This window comes from Rhinatrema bivittatum, unplaced genomic scaffold (genome assembly GCF_901001135.1).
Source record: "Rhinatrema bivittatum unplaced genomic scaffold, aRhiBiv1.1, whole genome shotgun sequence".
NCBI classification, from domain to species: Eukaryota; Metazoa; Chordata; class Amphibia; order Gymnophiona; family Rhinatrematidae; genus Rhinatrema; species Rhinatrema bivittatum.
In genome coordinates this window covers 558043-575270 of record NW_021820433.1, presented here as the reverse complement: position 1 = coordinate 575270, position 17228 = coordinate 558043, and the positions used below count along the sequence as shown (strand labels likewise).

General features: G+C 46.9%; 1 protein-coding gene across 1 annotated transcript in view; it reads right to left on the bottom strand.

Annotated features, from left to right (window-relative positions):
- LOC115081624 (polypeptide N-acetylgalactosaminyltransferase 14-like) overlaps window positions 1–17228 on the bottom strand; it is a gene marked incomplete at its 3' end in the record, with an annotated part of 542489 nt that overhangs the window by 91997 nt on the left and 433264 nt on the right. Inside the window, 1 exon segment of the mRNA XM_029586053.1 lies at window positions 4718–4785. Within this exon segment, the coding sequence (XP_029441913.1) occupies window positions 4718–4785 (68 nt within the window).

Genomic DNA, 17228 nt, shown 5'->3' with positions numbered 1-17228 from the left:
ATAAAAAAGTTCCCGTACGTAAACCAAAACTCAGCCCCCTCCCCTTCCCCTCATTCTCTCCAGTGGAAGACCTTTAAGGAACACATTGCTATGGAAAAGGGATGTTGGTAGCTCATCAGAAAGCATTGTTCCTTAGGAGTCAGTATTAATGCAATGCCCCAGCATGAGGCTAAGATGCTACTGAGGGTGCTGTCTTATACCTACTTCCATGTCATGAGCCGCATGATCATTTCACATTATTCATTCTTGAGAGCCTAAATTTCTGCAAAGTTTGTAACATGTGATTTGCTAAATCTTCAGCATGGACACAACAGAATAAACAATTCAACATGATATTAAAGATGTGCACAGCCAAAAATTTCATTTTCAGTTCCTCCATTCATTTCTCTTTTTTTCAATTTTTGCTTTCGGGGCTTGTATTTTATTTTTTGTTTCTTTGCTTTTACTTGTTTTCTGCATATAGTGCATGCTATTTGCAATATTTTGCTGAAAACAAATAAAAGTAAACATTTTGGTTTTTCAGGGGCCAAATTTGTTTCATTTCATACGAAACAAAAATGGGCTCATTTGTCCCATTTTCGTTTGAAACGAATGGACATCCCTAACATGATGCACCATGCAGAACGCACTGTACTCGGTCTTCTTGAAGAGACATTACTCCAGCAATGACTTCCAGATGTATTAACTCTTGCTACAACGCAGGAAAGATATCCTGACATCCTGGGAGACATTGTGCAGGTCAGGTGAGTCACCCCCTATAACCGGTCCCTCTAAAATTACCTGCTTCTTTTCTGATACATGGATATTTTGTTGCCTTTACTTGAGCAAAGTGCTATACGAAATATAGGCTGCTTCTTTACTTCTGCTTCCTCTTTAGTAAAGCAGGCATGGAGCCTGCAATAAGTTAAGAGGTTTAAATGTAGGGAAAGGGGGCGTGGCCTAATGGTTTGAACAATGAGCTGTAAACCAGTGTTCAAATCTCGAGTCTCCCATTGACATCTCTTATGGCCTTGAGCAAGCCACCTGATCTCTCACTGCCTCAGGTACCCACTTATTGGTAAATTTTAAAAGCCCTTCGCATCTCTCGGGCCAGCGAGCACGCCATGCCGATTTTAAAAAGCCCCCGAGTACGCGCGTATCTCCGGGCGCACGCACAAATCTAAAAAGTTCAAAAAAGGGGCGGGGTGTAGGCATGGTCTGAATGGGGCAAGGGCGTGTTGGGGGAAGACTAAGAGATGTGTGCGTAAATACTTATGTGCACGAGCACGCGTGCCGGAGGGTGCCTACTGCATAACTTTTACTTCTGCTACGGCTGGTGTGCAAGTAAAAAAAATAAAATAAAAATCAGGGGTAGTCAGGGCGGGTTTTAAGGGTCGGGTCTAACAGGTGAAAAGGCCGCCTTTAAAACGTGGGAGGGGGTAGGAAGTCCAATCTGTAAACTGGGCGAACCGGGAGCAAACAGGGGAAAAGGGCTAGTGCATCGCCGCACATATCTAAAGTCCTCCCACTTATGCGGTAGAGCCGGCATTTGCGTGCGGCCATATAAAATTGTGCGCACATGTACGCGCGTCCAGCCAATTTTATATCATATGCATGTACGCTATAAAACGGGTGCAAGCCAGCATACGCGCGTACACGTGCGCCCAACGCAGTTGTTTCAAAGTTACCATCTATGAAGTAAAATTTAAGACCCTCCCACGGGTGCACTTGTGTGCGCGCATTTGCTGGCTCGCGCACATGGATGCGGCTATTTTATAATGTGCACGTTATAAAAAGGGCTATACGCACGTACAGGCGCGTACAATTCTATACTGACGCGCACATCTGCACGCATATGGCGACTCGAACACGTATGTGGGGGGAATTTTAGTAGACACACAGGCGCAGACACAATTACCTGTTTCCCCAGTTCATTCCCAGTTCGCCCCAGTAAAGGAGAGGACTTCTTAAACCCCCTAGCTAACTTCCATCCCTTTTACCCTACTATCTGCCAGTCCTAAAACCCTGCGGACTAGCCTTTTTTTTTTTTTTTTTGTTACACAACTTACACGCTGACCATAGCAGAAGTAAAGTCACGCGATAGGGGACCCCGGCACGTGCTTGTGCACGTAAACACACGCAAACTTCATGATGCAGTTCCGGCCTGCCCACGCCCCAAATGTTTATGCGCGTACCGGGAGTTTCGCTAACACCCGCACAGGTTTTAAAATCCGTGCAGCACGTGCTGGGCCGAGCCACATGCATATCTCCCGGCTTTGGCGCACGTAGGACTTTTAAAATCAACCAGTTAGACTGTAAGCTCTTTTGGGCAGAGACTTATAGCTGTAAAGTGGTGCATACCACTTTCAGCTGAAATTGTAAGAGACAGTCTAGAAATATAAATGAGTAAGGATATAGAGAAGTATAATTTTCATTTTGTGAATATATTGTTTAAGGGTTTTAGCAATTTGCAAACAGACCATCGTTTTGTAACCTAAACTCCAATGAGAGAATTTCCACAGAAAAGGCAGAAGCTATTGGCATTTTCTGATTCTGCAGTTATTTGTTGTTTTAATAAAAAAAAAAGAAAGAAAGAAAAAAGGAGTGAATGGAGCAAAGATGGCAAAATTCTGCCATTTTTCATGTGTTCCATTAAAATCCGTGATGAAAAAATTCATGATCGACTTCCATTGCAAAGCTTTTTAACAAACACGTAAAGCCCATTTTTATTTTTGCTCTTGCTGCAAACAGTTTTGTACGTCTGCAAAAATTAAAAAGCCTCTATGGCAGGGATGGCCAATTCCGGTTCTCGAGAGCCACAGACAGGCTGGGTTTTCTGGATCTCCGCAATGAATATGCATGAGATAGATCTGCATAGAACAGAGGCAGTGCCTGCAAATCTATCTCGTGCATATTCAATCTGGAGATCCGGAAAACCCAGCTTGTAATTGGCTCTCGAGGACCGGAGTTGGCCACCCATGTTCTATAGCCTCAAGAGCAGTATCCATAATCCTGTAATGTCCGTGCTTCCCTTCAGTTTGGAAGCTTTGCATTGCCCCTCAATTTCTTTCCCTTTGAAGGTAAAGTTATTATCCAATAGCTCTTTTGTAATGGAGAAGCTTCCACTCAAGATGGTACGTAAATATTCATTTTAATTATTTATGACCCCCCTCCCTCCTGAGGGAAAGAGGGTAAAGAGCATGCTACCATTTAAGTGAACTGCAGCAGAAAAAAAAGAGGACAATGCAGCTATGTAACAGACTGAGATTGAAAAGGTTGCCAGACCCCTTACTGCGAAGGTGCTTAAATGACCATTGAATAGATGAGTCAGAGACTCAGGTAGGGGATTTGCAGGTCACAACCACCTGGACTACTGTTGGTAACTTGCAGTGAAATATCACTTCAAATCAACAGAACTATGACTGAAGGAGTCCTACATTGGAGAATTCTGAATGAGAGAGGGATTTATGAGAAAAATGTACTGAAAAAAACAGTCCTAGGAAGCAAACAGATTCTCACCCCGACTAAAAAGGGGAGTCAGACCCCCTGGGTACCCAGTTCTCAGACAACAGAAAAAAAAAGGCCCAGCAGGATGGAAGGGTGTGCACACATTCTCTTCCCATGGTCCTGCCTGGGTCTTGGATTTTTGACTGAGAAAAGGTGACCCATCTAGGTTGGGTAACAGCGAATGCCCATGAGTTTAGCAGAGCTAAAATCACTAAAAGCTGAGACTGCCGAGGGCCTTAATCACTGAATGCTAAACAAGCCATTTACCTGGTGGAATTGTAAACCCAAGCCAGGAAAAGCCATCCTACCAAGGGAGAGGGGCTGAAAGACAGAGGCAGATCCAGAGGCAGAGCGGGCCCCCAAGAGGAAGGGGACCCCCAGCAGCAGATCAGGAGGTGACTCTGGGTCCCATTTGAGCAAGGGGACCCCAGTGGCAGACCGAGCAATCCCCCAGTAGGGTGTGAACCCCACGAAGATCGAGCAGTCCCCCAGGAGGGTGTGGTCACCAATGGCAGATTGAGCGGTCCCTCAGGAGGGTGTGGACCCCAGCAGCATATCGAGCAATCCCCCAGGAGGGTGTGGACCCCAGCAGCATATCGAGCAATCCCCCAGGAGGGTGTGGATGCAACAGACCGGGAGCCGGTCAGGTCCCCAGAAGAGCATGGACCTTTCAGCAGAGCAGAAGCGGCACTGAGGAAATGGCAGTGGTTTAGATATAATGGACCCTCATGCCAACACTGTCCACCAGCACAGGTGCATCTTTTCACATGGGTGAGACTTGGGATAAAAGGGGGAGGATAATAAAAATACTTGATTAAGCAGTAACTCAAGAGGTCCCTTCTATCCTATATGGTGGTATAGTGTGGGGGCCAACCACCCTGAATTGCCAAATATTAAATGTTCTTGCTACTATTAACCACGAGCAGATAAGTGTGCTGTTTGACATCCTATTAGCGATGTACATGGGCATATAGAAATATATATACTTATATAGTCTTATAAACCTTGCTCACAGTCCCATTTGCTTTCCTGGGGTGAAGGGAGGGAATTCCCACCCACTAACATCTTTTACCCCAGGTGGAGGCACCAGGCGCCAAGAAAGTGAGGACCAATGGAGTCTGCCCTAGGTGGGGCTCCTGCCAGGTTGTTCCCGGACCCAGGAAAGCCCCGTGAGGTAAGCAGTCAAGGGGAAGTTATATTTTTTTAAAAATCCCAAAGGTGTGTTACTCACGATCATCGCTGAAGTCATCCACCAATATGATTTCATGGATAAGGTGCATGGGGGTCCGATTTAGCACACTGTAGAATGAAAAAAAAAAATAGAAATCACGTCTCAGTCCTGCAAAACAACTTTGCATGTGAAAAGGTAGGTAGGAATTGGTAAAACTGTCAGCGGCTGTGTAGAAAGAAAGCTAAAGCCGCTGTCTGAGCGCTAAGCAACCCAAATGCTCAGTACACAGTCAACGATGCATTTATGGGGGCAATTTTCAAATATGTGCAGATAGTCGCAAAGTCCTTCGGTACGTTTCCAAGCAGACGTTTGCACCAGCTCTCAAAGGGAGAGTACACGTCCACCTTCCCTTTGAAAGCTGCCTAAACGAAAAAGATTTGCACCTGAGTCTTTCTGCAGGTAGTTTCCCTTTGTGTGTCCAATATTTCTTCCTTTTCTTGTGTGTTCGATTAGGAATTTAAAAAACACTGTTTGCAAGTTCTAGAGATAATGTAGGGCAGGATGCACCCCAGCAGCTGTTCTGCAAAGTTCCTTGAGCCATGCAAATAGCAGAACATGGGGCGAATTTTATCGCATTGCCAAATATATATTTGTGCCAGAATTGAGAGGAGAGGGGGGCACAGAGGGGGTTCAACTCTGTCCCTAGGGGATTTACTCCTGTGCATGATGTTTTGCAGAAAGAAGGGGCAAGAGGGTGGATATCTCTTGCAATGATAAGCCTGGAATTCACCGGAGAGCACAGAAAGTTCAAACACTGAAGGCTCTCCATTGCTGCCAGCAGACTGAAGGTCAGGGACGTAGACTATCTTGTGACAGACTTGTTCTGTCTCCCAGCAGCCGGGAGTCCCTTTGCTGCACTGCTTAACAGGCTTTTCAAATCAGCTGCTTGTAAGAGGCGGAGGTGAGGAACTCAGTGGGCAAACTGAAGCAGGGCATGCCCTGGCCATGAGGGCCCTGGGGTTTCCAGTCCGAGGTTCCCGAGTGCGAATCGGGTGAATTCCAGGACCATTTGAATTCGAGGACCATGTGAACCTGGAAGGCGCTAAGACGGATCTCAGAGAGGTCAAGAGGAGAGTGAATCATATTTCTGTATGTAGCCCGGGCACCTTTCTGGGTTACCAGTAAGCCCTGGGACCATACATGTTAGTGCACTTAGAGAGGGCTAGTTCTTCGGAGGATCCATTCAGTGGCAGCCCCTCCTATCGAGGGTGCTGCAATGGATATCCCCTGCAGGAGGTTTTACAGCAGAGCTCCACAAAGGGCTCTGGGGGCAGTCTTAGATGGCAGTTTGAGGGGAAGGATGGAGATTTTTCTGAGTTGCACTTTTGGCCTACCTGGGGCCTTGGAATCCATCCGAGATCCTCCAGAGCAGGTCAGGGCTCCACTCTGTTCTCTCTTCCAGAGGGAATTTTTTGGACTTTTATTTGGTAGACGCCTTGCTGACCCCCTGGGGCTTTTCAGGACTCGGGGAGTGGGGAACCCAATGTTCAGGACACGCAGGGGAGAGGGAAGACCTGCCCCTGAAGTGGTGATGAGACCCGTTGCAAGGGATCTCCGGTGTTATTTACTTTTGGGGAACCGAAGAAGTTAATTTTGATGACCTGGGAGAAAGCATCTTTCCTGCCCCCTCCTCCTACCCATCTGTGGACCTGTGAGACCTGCATTTCCATCCAGGATCCCTCCCGTCAGGGATCTCCCTACAACTATTAGTAAGAAATCATTTATAACAGTAGGACACCCAATCACAGTCTTCACCACCCCTGGGGGGAGAGAGAGAGAGAATCACTCTCTGTGCAGAGACAGTTTTTTGCCACCTGGGAAGGGTTTCTCCATCTAAAACAGGGGACCCTGACCAGAAATAGATCACCACTTAACCTAAGCCAGGAGGGTGGCTGGATTCCCGGCCTGGAGAAAAGACTCTTGCTCGGACAGAGGACAAAGAAAGACTGTGGTGCAGTCATTCATATTTTTTGCGCCATCAATCCATCGTTTTCTACAGTAAAGTTATTAATTTGGACACTGATCCAGTGGTCCCTGCATCTCCTTTGGGCACCCGGCACCCAGAGTGTAATAATCCACCTCACCCAGGGAGTACAGGGGAGGAAGTCAGTCACCCTGCACTGGGACCCGAAAGGACCCCTTTCTTCCTCCCGTCAAAAGGATCCACACCTTGGGAGTGAAGGGAAGCAGACGAGCTAGTCAGGGTCCCTGCCCCAAAGAGATTACAAATACTTTTATGGCCCCACTGGGCAGCTATCCACACTTGGGGATGGGGTTACATGTACATTTCAATTTCAAACATAAGCCAGTTCACCCCTGATCAGCCCCCCCACACAAACAGGATATAAATATCTGCGGTAGACTTTGCACATGAACATTGTAGGCAGTTTTCTAAGACAGCGCTCCTCAACCCTGTCCTCTGTCCAGTCGGGTTTTCTGGATAGCCACAATTAATATGCATGAGACAGATCTGCATACAATGGAGGCAGGACATGCAAATATTCCTCATGCATATTCACTGTGCAGATCCTGAAAAACCTGATTGGCTTGGTTTGTCCCAAGAACTGGGTTGAGAAACTTTGTTTCTAACACGGTACTACACTCACACTCTAAAAACGCCCACATTCATTTCCTGCCCTGCAGGCTATATAAAATCACCTCATAAATATGTTAGCCAATTTCCTGAAGCGAGGGTTAGCAACTCCAGAGGAAGGAAAAAACCCCGTCACCTCAATTCCAGCCCAACCCTTCCCACTGGTCACCCCTCCACCAAACCAGGGGTCCTCTACCCAGTTCTTGGGATACACCTAGCCGGTCAGGTTTTCAGGATCTCCACAATGAATTCTGCATGAGAGAGGGCTGCATACAATGGAAGTGCTGCGTGCAAATCTACCTCATGCATAACCATGGTGAGCATCAGGGAAACCTGAAAGGCTAGGGTGGGTCCCGAGGGCTGGCTTCAGAACCACTGCACTAAATACACTTTTTTATCTCCCTCCCTTCTGCCACCGCAGGCCGCAGCAACAAAAGACATTCGAGCTGCAGTCTGCCAGCGCAGAGTCGGGAGCCCGGCGTTAAGCCCCAGGTTCCTGTGCTGGCTCCGCCTCCTCTGTGAGCCTCCTGTTTAATACAGGATCAGATCAGGGACCCCCAGCACTGCCAGAGTGCAGCCAGAGTTGTAGTGGGATTGGGGGATAGGATGGAATGACAGAGCAGAATGGGTACCCTAGGTGTCCAACATCCTTTAAACTAATGCTCAGATCCCTCTAGCATTATTAGCAGCCACAAGTGAAGAAGCAACTAGTACAGTGTTAATCTGTAAGGCTAGGACACGCTGCACCATAAAATAAAGCGATTCAGACAATTTTATGTGTCTTGTGACAGAAATGCAGTAAATACCGTAGAATGTTAAATATAAATACAAACTACAATCATTTCAGACTTTGAAGTCACGGAAACCAATACATTAAGTGAAAAATAACTTCTTTATATTTACTTTTCCACCTTGTCTTCTCTTGCCTCTCTTCCATTCTATAAGTTTGGACCTTATTTACTAAGGGCCTGATTTTCAAAAGCATTTAATCGCTTAAAAATGGGTTTTACATGTATAAATGCACTTTACCCATGTAAGAAGCCTTTTGAAAATTGTTACAATACATGCCACTGAATTGTCCATAGGTTCAGCCATTCTATAACTGGTGCATATCTAACTTGTTTCTCTAATAACTGCAGGTGCTGGCAGCAATTGAGAGCTGGGATAGTAACAGGTCTGCTTCTCTAATAACTGCTGTTGCAGTCACTGACTGAAGACTGGGATAGTAAGATATCTGCTTGTCTAATAACTGCTGGTGCAGTCGCTGACTGAGAGCTGGGATAATAAGAGGTCTGCTTCTCTAATAACTGCTGGTGCTGACACTAGCTGAGAGCTGGAATAGTAAGAGGTATGCTCATTTATTTATTTAGAGAAAATTATATACCGCATCCACAGCTCCTTGCAGCCTATAGTAAAACACTCATAATAATAAATCAGATAGAACAATAAATAACATAATAAAACTAAAATAATAAAAATCATAAAATCATAAAAATTATAAAAACAATATAAAACCAATAAAACATAATATCTTCCATAACATCCTCTCTGCCGTTCCTATTTCACACGTCTTCACTACCAGGCCCAACCCATCAGCATTAAAAATCAGAGAAAGCTTGTTGAAATAAAAAAGTCTTCAGTGCTTTTTTAAGTCACGGAGCATTCAGTCAATCAAAGATCTTTTGGTAAAGAGTTCCACATGCTGGGACCAGAACCAGCTTCTCTAATAACTGCTGGTGCTGTCACTGATTGAGAGCCAGGATAGTAAAAGGTCTGCGTCTCTAATAATTGCTGTTGCAGTCGCTGACTGAGAGCTGAGTCAGTCAAGTCTGCTTCTCTGATAAGAACAGAAGCTATGCTGAGTCAGACTAAAGGTCCCTCAAGCCCAGCATCCCATCTCTGAGAGTGGCCGATCCAGGTCACCAGGAAGAATCTTGCAGATCCCAAAAAGCAGATCCAATAATTTGTTACTCACTCCTAGAAATAAGTGTCTTACTCACTTCTTCTGCTGCCACTGGCGGCCCCAGGGACCTCTTTGGTCACTGTTGGGATGGGCTTTGCCGATGGCCCTGGAGCCTCCTCTTCTCATTGGCCACCAATGGGATGGGCTCTGTCGGTGGCCTCGGGGCTGCCCTTTGGCTTCAGCCACTGTCATGGTCAAAGGCCTGATGTCACTCCAACAAGGGCAAACACGGGCCTGTGAGAATGACGTCAGTTCCTAGCGTTGGTAAGCCAGATACAATAGAGCATCGACACGAGGTAGGTGGGCTGCATGCAACATGGTGACAGACTGCTTCTAGCCTGTGGGCAGTAGTTTGCCCACCCCTGTTATAGACTCTGTCCTGTGGGGAGTGTTAATGTTATATTTTCTAAAGTGATTCTCCTCATATTCTGGCCCATATATCCAGAGGTGTCTTACAATTGTGTCTAAAGTGTTGGAATGTAAGAAAACATACATACCCCAGTCTAAAATCTGTTTGCCTTTTAGACCCACATTGGAAAAAATATCTTTTATATGATTAGAAAGCCTAAATGTTGTATTTTTTTTTTTTTAAATTTCTGAGCAATTAAGGAGAGCAGGAATATGTTCCTGAGAATAATGCTAAAATTATCAGACTTTCCAGATGGCTGGAGAGAGGAGGCTGAGCTGAGATCTGTCACGCGCCTTAGCTCCCTGCTATTCTTTAGCGCCGATCAATCCAAGGAGGTGGGTAACCAACAGCTCTACCCATGGGAGCCGAGCCGCAGCTACCCACGCCCGTGACTGCTTCAATAGTACCCTACGCGAACTCCAACTGTGGACTGGTTTAAGGCGTATGAAATTCTACAGTCAACTTACCAATCAAAGGGGGAAAGAGTGCTTTATTTATACTCCTTCCGTTTCAAAGGTCTCCAAAAATGCTTATCCCAAATATCGACCCACCAGATGCACAAATGGCTTGAAGCCAACAGATAAGAATAGCCTGGTCCACTCAGCCTGCCCATCTGTACCTGCCTGCTGTGATCTGTGGTCTTCTCCCTGCCTCTGCTACCAAGGTCTCTTGGCGTCTAGTCCATGCCTGCCTGGACTGGGGCACTGTCTCGGCTCCTACAACCTCTGCCCCTCGCTTTCCTTAGAAGCTTCCCTCTCTTCAGATGACAGCTCCTTGCCCATGATGAGGTTTTTTTTTTATGCTATGGAAAATATTAATAATGGTGACAATGAACACTTACTCAGTCCTTTCAAATGTTTATTTCCCTGCAGATCAGTTCTAGTTTCCTGTTTCAGCAATTATCTATTTTGACTATTGGGCGAGTTTCTAGTACTCATAAGAGCAAACGGCTAATAGCACAGGCTGAAGATGGACAGAGCAGCAGCCGATACTCTGCACATTTTATCCCACTCCTGAAATTTGGCCATAGTTCTCTCTGCTGTTCTCAAAAAAACCGGAGACTGCCCTACAAAACGGTTCTGCTGAATCGTGCTGGCGATTGTTACATGGGCAGACGCTCACACTCAGTACTCGGAAGGGGGACACGCGTCCGGCCAGCATCAAGAAAGCTTAGGCCAACCCTCCCCGCCTCTCTTGGAGGCACACCTACCAGTCAGGTTTTCAGGACTGCCACAATGAATATGCATGAGATAATCTGCATGCAACGGAGACCCAGTGATGCAGATCTCTCGTGCATATTCATGACGGCAATCCTGAAAACCGGAAGAGTTAGGTGCGCTTCCAGCAGGGGGCTGGGAAACGCTGCTTTAGGAAGGTAGCATTTGAAAGCCGTGTTACCTGGCCAAAAGTAGGGGGTGAGCTTGGAGGCAGGTTATAAGAGGGGCTCTCTCGGGTGTGTTTAAGCTAAGGGGGGTGGAAATGTTCTTCCGTGATGGTTGCCTGGCTCCATTGCTTGCTTTAATGATTGTTATAATATTGTCCCGATCACCTTTGACATAATCTGTTGTCTGGGGTTTTGGGGGGGTGCTCATTAGGGGTGGGGGTGGGGTTTTGTTCAATGCTGGCCAGGTAGGCGCTTGTTAGTGTGTAATCCTTATCTTTCGGTCAGTGACTGAGGTGCGCAGATGCCCCATCCTCAGTCACATCTCTTCAATTTCACTTATTTATTTATTTATTTATTTATTTAAAGCATTTATATACCGCCTTACCAATACAGAAATACATTCTTTACCCTGCATCCCCCCTCCCACTTGCCATAGGTCTTCCTCTTTCTCCTCTTCCCCCACTCCTTCCCGTAGATCTTCCTCTTTCTCCTCCCTATTTGTCTTGCATCCCCCTTTCACCCTCACCCACCTCCTGCCAGCAGCAGGAGTCCCCTCTCTCTTTTTGCCCCACTCCCCAATCTATTGCACCTCACCCGTCCTCTCTTTGGCCCCCCTCTTTACCCCTCCCCCTCCCTCTTTCTGTCTCCCCTCCCTCCCGTGCCTCTCGGGCTCCAATGCTCTCGATCTTTCTGCAGGGCCAAAGCAAGAGGTGAAGAAACTTAAATCAACACCAGGCCAGTGAGCCCTGAGGCAGCCCCTGCCTTTCTCATTGCAGTATCCTGAGATCACGTGTGGCTGGGGGTCCCCCACAACAGATTTGGGAACCACTCCCCTAGGTCCATCAGCCTTGCACACCCTCAATTAATCTTCAGGCTCAGGCTCCCCCTGAGCTTTTATAATTAAACTCAACGATCATTACGTCCCCAGCTCAACCCTTCCCAGCGCAATCCTGCACAATCCCATAACTGCACATCCTACTTTCAAACCTTAAACTTTGCCTTGCCAAATAAAGGTTTCAGGAATCATGTCACAGTGTTTGATGAATACCTGTTCTGTGATTCTGGAACTAGACTGCAAAAAAAATCCCAAGAAATACCTAAATGCATCAATTAAAAGATATTCGTGCCACATTGATTGAAAGTCATCTCTGAAATGGCTGAGCTGAACTGGAATTTTTTTCCCTTTACATCTTACCATAGGAAAACCATTAAAATTATGTTTTTATTTCAGTTACAGCGATACAAAGTCCCTCAATTACCAGGCACTTTGTGAAGTAACAGAAAACCCTGCAGAAAGTCACTCGGAACCTATAAAGCAAGCCTGCCGTACGAAAACAGCACTAACTCCCAGAACTCAAACAGCAACAGCCCTGCATGAAAAGGCAGCACTGCAAATACTCCACCTGGGCCTAAAGCACCAATACACCTTCTAGCGGGAAAAGAGAACAAGCTGGACTGCTACAGATCCCTACACAGAGCCTGCATGCTGGCAGAATGCTTCTCCCCCGTCACACAGGCAGAACACAGCCAGACCCTCCCCAAATACACAACAAGGGATCATTATAAATATGCGGATAAAAACTGAATTCTCTTTCTTCTGCTGTCCTTTCCAGTACCCCCCCCCCTTTCTGTTCCCTGCAGATAGGAGGAGAGAGGGGGGAACAAGAGAGGAGAAGGGGCTGGATTAGGGAGCGTTCGTGTTTGCATTGCCCTGTGCTCTGTCTACTCCAGGCTCCCATCCACCCTCACCCAGTCCCTTGCATGCTGCCTGGGAGGGGAGGAGCTGGAGGATCTCTGCTGCCTGATATTTTGGGCTCATGCCCATAGGTAAAGGCAGCCTTGCTGATGATGCCACCCTCGGGATTAACACCCAGTGCAGTCCCCACCCCCAGTCCCGGCTCTGGGGTTACGGGTTCCTGAGTTGCAGCACACCGTGGAGGCGGCGGATGTAAGATCCTGTCCCCAACCTAGAAAGAAGCCTGCTGTCAGTGAAACAGACTGCTAACGAAGGTTCACAGAAAGGGAAAAGATATCTTAGCCAGAGGATTTGCGGATGAACGCCGCCTCTATAAACTCACCCCCAAGAAAGAGCAGACCAAAATTACGGATCAAGGCCAGCACAACGCGTTCATCCTCCTACGGCAAAACTGCCTTCCTTCACCGGTGCAGCTCCACAGGGGGGGTAGAGACCCCACTATTAGGGAGCTGTACGTTCAGCACCAGAAGAAAATAACTTAAAAAAAAAAAAAACCCAACCCCCAAATCTTCCTTCTAAGGATGTGCAGATGGATTGGATTTGGATTAAGTAGCACAGAGGTCCATCTCAAAGGGTCTGTCCGGCTAAGCTTGGATTCAGCCGGACAGACCGCGGGATCTGAAATTCCCGCCGCGCTTACCGCTGCCTACCCAGATGAAATCAGGGTCATTCTGGGGCAGGGCTTAGTCAGGCGGCATCGATCTTCAGCTGCCATGCGGGTAAGTCTGGTCGTGCCACAGAGGCGGTCCTAAAGTTATCCAGATAAACCTATCCGGATAACTTTGATTTACCTGGGGTGCATTCAGCAGGCACAGCCCGGCCGCTGATTATCCAGATAACGTCCCTGGACTGACCTCACAGTGTATACTTTAGCCATATACACCGGCAGGAGGCAGTCCAGCCTGTCCTTGTGAGTCAGCTAGTTTGAAGGGTCTCCCTTAACAACCTTGGGGGCAGTTTATCTGAGCTTCCTGCAGCAGGGAATCCTCTCCTGCCCTCTTCCTGCCAGTGAGCTCTCTCTGTTGCCTGCTCTTTCCCGACAGCATTGGCCTCCGCTGAATTCAAGTGCATGGCCCTTTATGCTCATTTACATCAGTTATAACTAAGCTGTTACATCTCTCGTCTGGCAAGTCACAGGCTCATTAATTAATCAGCGGGTTGGATGTCCTGAGTGTGCACTTTTAATATGTCTTCCTAAGCATTTTGCCGTCATATTTTTCCCTGCCTTAATTTGCAGTTTGCAGATGACTTAATGAGAACCTGAGCGCGTCTTATTTTGGAGGCTAGAATCCTTGCTATCCACAGCTCTGTGCCAGGGTGCAAAAAAAAACAAACTAGTGCTGGATGGGTCATCGTAGGTCGTGCAAATGGAATCAACTACAGAAAGAGAGAAAGCGCTCAGCCTCTGGCGAAGCGTAAAATAATGATGTGTCGGGAGTTTAGCCACCATAGGAAGAACTATGTGGGCGACTCTGGTCTTCAAGGGCCACAAACCGATCAGTCACCGATGAATATGCGGGAGAGGGTTTTGCACACACACTGCTCCAGTTGTACGCAAGTGTAACCCTTTCCTGGGAAGTGGCTTGTCTTCAAGAGCACCCAAAAGTGATTTCTACACTGATATCCTCTTTCCCTCCTCTATCCCCAAGGTGCGGGTCCTTTCTGGGGGGGGGAGCCGATGCTTATGGCCCAGGTGGAGGTGTGAAGTCTCTCCACCATGTGTGTCTGTAAATCCGTTGATGTGCTGTGGTGCTTGCTGCAGAAACTGGGACAGACGAGACAGACGCAGGACTGGGTGGGGGGGGGGGGGGGGATGTTTCAAATAATATTTTACTGACTCTTTGCAAAAGTTAAAGCAATCTCCAATTATCGGTAAACCGAAGGTGCAGCTGAGTTTCCTCTGCTCTCTGCGCAGGTGTCTCCGCCTCAGGTTCCTTTGCTGTTTGAGCGAGTACCGGGCTCAGTCTCTGCAGAAAACCCGCCTTAAAACATGGAACGGTCCGACCTGAGTCCAAAGTCGAGCGTTCATTCTCCCCAGCCTGCGCCTGGGTGCCAGGGATGGAGATCCGGTGTAGAGGGTCTCCAAATTGCTTCACCTTCTTCCTCATAGCTGTGGCCGCGCTGGAGGTGGGGGTCTGAGGGGTAAAGTTCAGAACTGTGCTCTTCCAGCCCAGCTCCTGGCAAGGAGGGGTGGACCAAAAAAAAACTCCCGCCCAACAAAAATAGCATCGGTCCCTAGCAGTCAAAATTATTCTCTGGAGGGGGAATCACGGCCACCGCAGATCTGTCCCTCGCTCAGACGGGGTGCTGTCAGGTCTTTGGTATCCTGGCATCCAGATCTGGGGACCCCCACATTCCAGTGCGCTTCTGAAAAACTAGCAGGACACTAACCAAAATCTCTTTTTTAAACCGAGACCAACCTCCGGCCAGGCAGGGAGGGCCTAGGAAGGCACAGCCCCAAAATATACTCAGCCTAGGCCTCACTCTAAAGGAAAACAGCAGGGGCTCCTCACTCCTCCTACCCTTCTCTCAGCCCCCACTTACATGCAAAAGGACCACCCACCTCAGACAGCCTCTGGGGGAGGTGCTGAACAGTGCAATTCCTTTTTCTAAATACTAATCCCTAAATGGTGGGGTACTAGAGCCATCTAGTGGCCGACCAGGGGGTCGCCACAAAAATCTAATTCATACATATTCATTGGCAATATCCTGAAAACCTGGCCAGAGTTACCCATCCCAGATGTAGGACATGAGTCACCAAAACTTGCTACCTAGAAATATATTTTGCCACAAAAATATTTAGTGATTTTAGCAAATAAAAATAATCGCATCCTATGTTAAAATCATGATTCAGGGGACCTACATATATTTAGAACCTGAATAAAGAAACAATGAAAAAAAACCTTTATTTCAGTGGTATTCACTTCCAGTCCTCAAGGGCTGCAAAAGGGTCATGCATATTCTTAATGAATATGCATGAGATAGATGTGCATACAATGCAAATCTATTTTGTGCATATTCATTAGGAGTAAACTGAAAATCTGACCTGTTTGTGGCCCTTCAAGGACTTGACGTGAACACCACTGCCTTTATCTAGTGCCAACCCTCCCCCCATCCCCTCCCCCACAAAAGGGTCTAATTAACATGCGTGCTCTGCATTGACCGCAGTTCGTATCAAGGTGTACCATTCACTTCACAAAGAACACATTCTGCACACCTAAACACGAGTGCATAAAACAGAACCTATGCAAAGGAGGGTTAAGGGACTTGGGAAAGCATTGCTATCTGGACAGGACACCAAGGCCGTCCTTTGGCTCAGATGTCATTAGGAAGGCCAGACTACGGTTAATCTGTTTTATTACTATAGAATGGTATAATTGACAAACACAGCATGAAATGGAGCATGTTGGTTCCTTACATACCCCATAAGAACAGATCATAATAGTGACACTGATTCTAACAATATCTGTATAGACTTTGACCCACCATCCCCTCCTGTACATAGGTTTCTGAATAGTTCGTTATAGCAATTTAACTAGCCATGTTTATTCTCTGTAACCCCCTCTAAGTTCCTTTATATGCCCATTTATGTTATCTGTTATGTGTTTCAATGTAAACCGCTCATCGAGGCGTCAGTTTTATTTCCTTGTACACCGGTGTGATATGTATATTATACAGGAACATCGGTATATAAAAACTAATAAATAAATAAATAAATAAATAAATAACAATGATAAACAAAAGACACGCAGAAAACGTTTGGCACCTAAAGAAAGAGAAGATAGAAAACCTTGTGTGCAGGGAGAGAGTCAAATAACATTTTTCAAGACTAAACTTCTGGCAGGCCAAACTATCTTGTGAAGGGACAATGAAACATAGAAACATAGAAATGACGGCAGAAGAAGACCAAACGGCCCATCAAGTCTGCCCAGCAAGCTACGCACTTTATCCATTTTTTTCCCCTTTTTCTCTCTCCCACCTGTTACTATTGGCTTCCAGTACCCTCCAGCCCTAATTCCCCTCCACCCAATTTAGAGAGCAGCTCTGTATCTGCATCCAAGTGACATCCAGCTCAATTAGGGGTAGCAACCGCTGTAACAAGCAGGCCACCCCCTTGCCCCATACTCTTACCCATCCCTGTTTTTATTTTTTGTTTTGTTTTGTTTTGTTTTTTTTAAATAGCAGCCCTCCATCCTTCCGCTCCGTGAAGGTGGAACACCAACTACTGGCCACTGGCATCCCGCTCCGTGAACGCCTCTGTGGCTACTGCCGCTCCGTGCAGTGTTTTGCTGCCTCCACTTTATTCACGCCCTCTAGACTTGATGGATCCACAGTGTTTATCCCACGCCCCTTTGAAGTCGTTCACAGTTTTAGACTTCACCACTTCCTCCGGAAGGGCATTCCAG